General features: G+C 34.3%; 1 protein-coding gene across 1 annotated transcript; it reads right to left on the bottom strand.

Moving 5' to 3' along the window:
* Positions 1–1,070: 1,070 nt before the first annotated feature.
* LOC141291573 (small ribosomal subunit protein eS21) lies at positions 1,071–4,543 on the bottom strand. The gene is made up of 6 exons (XM_073823728.1): positions 4,498–4,543; positions 4,050–4,134; positions 3,777–3,840; positions 2,410–2,481; positions 1,894–1,959; positions 1,071–1,117 (listed from the first exon to the last, which is right to left on the bottom strand). Exons 2-5 carry the CDS (start codon positions 4,097–4,099, stop codon positions 1,900–1,902), a joined length of 246 nt encoding a protein of 81 aa, XP_073679829.1. The 5' UTR covers positions 4,100–4,134; positions 4,498–4,543; the 3' UTR covers positions 1,071–1,117; positions 1,894–1,899.
* Positions 4,544–6,610: the final 2,067 nt, after the last annotated feature.

The following is a 6,610-nucleotide window of genomic DNA, read 5'->3' as shown; positions in this document are numbered from 1 at the left end:
TCTACCGGACGGAGGGCCGTCGTTATAACCAAAACAGTCAAGCCAAACAGTTTGTGTAGGCTTTTTTTTTTAAATAAAAAAAACGATGGAAAGGAAAAATTAAAGGAAAACATAAAACCTTTAAAAACAGACAGTGTGACAACTCAAAACGTACGTTGTGTTCTTATAGCGCATTACTTCGGATGGTTAAAATAATTCGTTTAAACTGAGCACCTCGTTTAGCGCCCCTTCTGGCTATTATCTCTACTGCAGTTGAATCTTATCCCAAAGCTTGCTTTGCCACTCAGTGTAGCACATGTAATTCATTTGCCTCTTCTGATACTCATTCACAGATTTTGACAGTGTCAAAACAAAATACAGAACAAATACTCTCATAACACCACGTTTTTTTTTTTTTATCTTTTCCAATAATGGTTAATGAATTTTTCTAATTTACTCTTATAATAATGAAAAAATGGATAAAATTTATAATAGATCATTTTATTTATTAACGTCACTTAAAGTTCTCAGACACTCACAAATTAAAGACTTTACACAAAAATGAAAATTCAGTCATTAATTATTTACCCTCACGTTGTTCCAAACTCATAAAACCTTTGCTCATTTTCGGAACACAAATTAAGATATTTTTGATGAAATCCGAGAGCCTTCTGATCCTGCATAGACAGCAATGACACATTCAAGCCCCATAAAGGTAGTAAGGATATCAGTGGTTCAACCATAATTTTACAAAGCTATGGCAAAACTTATGCGCAAAACAAAAATAACTTTATTCAACAATTCTTCAATTCTGCTTCACCACATCACTGATGTCACATGGACCATTTTAACTTTGTCCTTACTGCGTTTCTGTGCCTTGACCGTGGTAGGACCCATGCTGTCTATGGAGCGTCAGAAAGCTCTTGGATTTCATCAAAATATCTTAATTTGTGTTCCAAAGACGAACAAAGGTATTACTAATTCGGAACAACGTAAGGGTAAGTAATTAATGACTATTTTAATTTGAGTGAACTATCCCTTTAAATTCTCATGCACTCTCACGCCATATATTAAAAACACAAACACAGGTGTCAATTTTATTTTTTATTTTACAAAGAAACTTCCTTTTTAGGTGTTCCTGCAAAGAGAAAAAACACAATCATTAGAGAGAAACAATCAGCATTCACCTGTAATAAAAAGTCAGATTTAAATGTCTACAATTACACCACACATTTTATCAACAACTGTAGAAATTCTGTGACAGCTATTAAAATGAAGAAGTTATTAAAGACTCTTGCAAAGTAGATTTTACATAAGGACATATGTGACCCTGGACCACAAAACCAGTCATAAGGTTAAATTTGACAAAACTGAGATTTATACATCATATGAAAGCTCAATAAATAAGCTTTCTATTGATGTATGGTTTGTTATGATAGGACAATATTTGGCTGAGATACATCTATTTGAAATCAGATATCTGAGGATGCAAAAAAATCAAAAAGACTGAGAAAATCACCTTTAAAGTTGTCCAAATTAGGTTCTTAACAATGCATATTACAAATCAAAAATTACATTTTGATATGTTTACAGTAGGAATTTTACAAAAAATCTTCACGGAACATGAACTTTACTTAATTTCTTAATGATTTTTGGCATAAAAGAAAAATCAAATTTTGACCCATGCAATGTATTTTTGGCTATTGCTACAAATATACCCCAGCGACTTAAGACTGGTTTTGTGCTCCAGGGTCACATATTTGCACTGCCACTTTTAAAAGTGCTTACTGATACTAGTTAAAAACAGTTGCTGTTTAGGAAAACTTAATCGCAACACTAATCCTTCAGAAAGCATTTAAAATATGCCAGAAAAAAAATCATGAAGGAGAAGAGGAGAAAAAGCAGTTTACTTACATTGGCTTACTTTGCCACAACGTTATCGTTCTTTGCGAGCCTCAGGAGGGAGTCATCAGCTTCACCCTGCACATGACAAAGCAAATGTCTTGAGACCACACCAGAACTGAATCTGTGCTTTCACATTTATATGCACACATTGCAAATTTCACAATTCAGTATCCTACATATGATACGGATGATGGGTCTTAAAGGAACAGTTAACCCAAAAACGACCTTGTTTTTGTCCACATGACTCTAATATCTTGGTTTTATCATAAACATGCACCTTTTCACTTTACAAGCTGTCAGGTGATATACAGGAGTTATGTGGATTACTGCGATGTTTTAATCAGCTGTTTAAACTCTCATTCTGAGAGCACCCATTCACTACAGAGGATTCATTGGTGAGAAAGTGATATGCTACATTTATCCAAATCTATTTTTATGAAGAAAAAACTCATCTGCATCTTGCATGGCCTGAGGCTAAATTTTCATATTTGGATGAACTATTCTTTCAAGCGTGTTTGAACATACCATTCTACGGATAGCGCCACAGATGGCATAGGTCTTGAACTGTCCATTGAACCTGCCTGTTACCTTGTCCACCTGTAAAAATCATAATCACAACGTTGAGGTATTGTTTGTTAGATTACAAAAATAGACTAATTTACCTTTTGGTATTTAACAGGCTTGTAATCACAAATATACATACCAACTGTTTTGTCACTTTTTTTTTTTTACACATTTCTTAAATTTTTGTAAAATAATTTTATTTCTGTACATTTTATTTGCCATAATTACACTGCATTTTAATGGGAATTGCAGGTATTTAGACTTGTATGTCTTAATGTAACGTTAAAGGAGAAGTTCACTTTCAGAACAAAAATGTACAGATAATGTACTCACACCCTTGTCATCCAAGATGCTCATGTCTTTCTTCAGTCATAAAAAAGTTTTTTGAGGAGAACATTTTTAGGATTTTTTCCCCATATAGTGGACTTCTATGGTTCCCCCCCAAGTTTGAACTTCCAAAATGCAGTTTAAATGAGGCTTCAAATGATCCCAGCCGAGGAAGAAGGGTCTTATCTAGCCAAAGTATTGTTTTTTTTTTTTTTTATATAAGATTACAATTTATATACTTTTTATCCTCAAATGCTTGTCGAGCTCTGCCTGAACCCTGTTTTTTCTGGTTCAAGACCGTTTGGACACAGGGTATGTTGAATAACTCCCATCTTATTTTCTCCTTCAACTTCAAAAATAATTTCAAAATCATCCTACGTCGCTGCAGAAGTACCGACCCAGAGTTTGCAAAGTGAACATGCAAAGATGATCAAACACCCTTAACAAAAAAGTTAAAACAGTGATGTTGATGGGATGGGAGTTTTGACATACCCTAACTGTCTTGAACCAGAAAAAAACTGTTCAGGCAGATCAAGACAAGCATTTGAGGATGAGGAGAAAAAAAAAAAAAAAAAAAAAAAAAGTGTATGAATTGTAATTAAAGAAAGAAAAAAAAAATCATTTTGCTAGGTAAGACCCTTCTTCCTCAGCTAAGATAGTTTACAACCGCATTTGGGATCGTTTGAAGCTGCATTTTGGAAGTTCAAACTCAGGTACCACAGAAGTCCACTATATGGAGAAAAATCCTGAAATGTTTTCCTCAAAAAAAAATTTCTTTACGACTGAATTAAGAAAGACATAAACGTCTTGGATGACAAGCGGATGAGTACATTATCTGTACTGTATTTTTGTTCTGGAAGTGAGTTTCTCCTTTAATGATGTCTTTTACTGAAATATGTATTAGAAAACCCATGAAAGACATGTTATTTAAACAAATACATTGATCATTTACGTTATATTAATACAAGTCTAGTTTTGTACTGGACAAAATAGTGTCAAACCTCAGCAATGTTGATCTGGATGGAGGCATGATCCTTGGCATCAATAATTCTGTTGCTAGCAGAGCTAGAAATTAAAAAAAAAGTGTTTAGTATTACCATATTCTATAAAGATGCGTGTGTGCTCGCAATATATTTAACCTGCAAATGTGCATAGCCAGCTACTGCTATGCGTAGTTTACAATTTTATTGTAACAAATGCAGACATTTAATCAAATCTTTAAAAACAACATTTTATAAAGTAACTAATTTCTCCTCAATATGATGCAAACTCACCATTTACGGGGGACGTACAGGTCCACGAATTCACCAGCGTCGTTCTGCATCTTGATTTTATTTGATGACTGTCAATCAGCTCAGTCTGCATCAAACAAATAAAACCAGTAAATATCCAAGCAGAAATTAGAAAACATTAACACACCAACACCTTCCTTTACAAGTCTGAGTCAAAGTTCAATTTTATTTTAATCGGTGATAGTTAACTCAAAGGAAGGCCTGAGAGCGGCTACTATGAGCGCTGCTCTCTCTCACATGTGTAACGCGACTCTGCTCTGCTGCCACATTTATTCACAATAAAACACGCAGGAAACTGATTATTCGGCGAATATATGATACACGCTGTATAAAACAGTTCCGTGCAGTAATCGTGTAAGAAAAATGTTGTAAATGTTAGCTCTAAACAGTACAAAATATAATAGTAAACTAGAGCTCATGGTGTGCTTACCGATTATCACAAATGGCCGACGCGGAAAGGAAGGAGAAAGGGTCAGGAAGTGACGTAACACGAAAGACAGAATAAGAGTGCGAGGTTTTTTATTTTAGCAGGAGGAGCATTTGTTTTTATCTCATCAGTGCCGCAATGGGAAACTTTAGAAAAAAAAACATCTGTAAATAATTATTGATATACTGCATTATAAATAGCAAAATTAAATAAATCCGTTTTTATGTTACGAAAACTAGGCTATATTAAGTGTCCAGGATAGCCTACTCAGACATCTGATATTATTCTGAAACATACATTTGTCACCTTTTCAAAAACGTCTTATAAAAATTAACCATTAACCAATTTTTATAATTTTTAAATGCCTCAGTCAAATGCTTGTCTTGCTCTGCCTGAACCCTGTTTTTCCTGGTTCAAGACAGTTGGGCTGATGATACACAGGGCAATTTATTGAGCAATTTAATCGGGCAACTTTTTTTAGCAATGTTGCTTGGGCACTTTCCCATCGACAATAGGTAACAAATTTCTTTCTGAATAATTTAGATCAGTCGTCGGCTTTATATCTCACCTGGGTGCCCATTGACGGCAACATTGCTCAAAAAGTTGTCCAGTGGATCATCAGCATTAGGCCACAGGGTATGTAAACAATTTTTTCTTATAAAAATTAACCATCCCTTTACTGTAGTAAAGGTGTAGCAACTATGTTTTTTTTTTTTTGTTTTTTTTTGGCGTATTGATAACCATTTGTATAACCACAGTTTTATACCATGGTTAAACTATGGTTAGTGTAACAAAACCATGATTAATTTATGGTTACCATTACCTTATTAATTAAAGTATACTAGTAGACACTAAGTTTTCAAATGAATCAGAATTCTTCTGTTATAGCTAAATGTAGCATACACTACCAGTCAAAAGTTTTTGAACAGGAAGATATTTAAAGGAGAAGTCTGGTTTGATATTGACCTAAAGTGTGTTGAATCATGATACCGAGTGTGAACTTACCCTTCATATCTCATCTCGGCTTGTCCACTGCAGTCCGAAATCTGGGGTTAGTTAGCCGATGCTAACAACAGGTTGTCAATGAGGGTGAATAGGGCATCGGAGTAGCCATGTAAATAAATCACTGTTTTACACCTTTTACGAGGCACAAAGTAGCGCCACACTTCATTGGTAGACTTCCAAGGGCCCTGACATTTAAAACGAGACATTGAGAACTTTGAAAAAGCACCGGTAGTTTATTTACAAGAAGATTTATCCAGACATTCCCCTTAGTAAAATTACCGGTCGCCGCCATCTTGAATTTAGTCACGATAATTCGAGTGACGAGCAGGAAGGAACTTATCAGGTTATCAACTTATCAGGTTGTAGTTACAGATTTAATTCATCCACTTTGTATACATGATAGTAGCTACTAATTAATTTGGTGTTCAAATATAATTTTTATAATATAGTGACTAGGAGATTGAGAGAATCTTTGAAATTTGCAATAATAGGGATTAGTTGAATTTTCATGTTCACTTATGTGACCCTGGACCACAAAACCAGTCATAAGGTTAAATTTGACAAAACTGAGATTTATACATCATATGAAAGCTCAATAAATAAGCTTTCTATTGATGTATGGTTTGTTATGATAGGACAATATTTGGCTGAGATGCATCTATTTGAAATCAGAAATCTGAGGATGCAAAAAAATCAAACAGACTGAGAAAATCACCTTTAAAGTTGTCCAAATTAGGTTCTTAACAATGCATATTACAAATCAAAAATTACATTTTGATATGTTTACAGTAGGAATTTTACAAAAATCTTCATGGAACATGAACTTTACTTAATTTCTTAATGATTTTTGGCATAAAAGAAAAATCAAAAATTTTGACCCATACAATGTATTTTTGGCTATTACTACAAATATACCCCAGCGACTTAAGACTGGTTTTGTGGTCCAGGGTCACATATGGGCCACAAGTCTGACCACGGGAGCTATAGTGAACCTCAGGATGGCCATCTCAAAGTGTGGGTGGAGACCAGGGATTAAAGATGTAACAAGATAAAATATTATACCAGAGTCGTATTGTACAGAGTTTATCGGAGGCTGACATTAAAATTCCTA

The sequence above is a fragment of the Garra rufa genome, chromosome 18 (genome assembly GCF_049309525.1).
Source record: "Garra rufa chromosome 18, GarRuf1.0, whole genome shotgun sequence".
Taxonomy (NCBI): domain Eukaryota; kingdom Metazoa; phylum Chordata; class Actinopteri; order Cypriniformes; family Cyprinidae; genus Garra; species Garra rufa.
This window is presented reverse-complemented; position numbering and strand designations above follow the sequence as displayed.

What these genes read in the sequence shown, in the direction of transcription:
- LOC141291573 (XM_073823728.1), bottom strand. Translation starts at nt 4,099, where the DNA reads ATGCAGAACGACGCTGGTGAATTCGTGGACCTGTACGTCCCCCGTAAA. An exon ending in CTGTACGTCCCCCGTAAATG is followed by an intron (nt 3,841 to 4,049) that starts GTGAGTTTGCAT and finishes TTTAATTTCTAG; the next exon opens with CTCTGCTAGCAACAGAATTA. An exon ending in TCCAGATCAACATTGCTGAG is followed by an intron (nt 2,482 to 3,776) that starts GTTTGACACTAT and finishes TGATTTTTACAG; the next exon opens with GTGGACAAGGTAACAGGCAG.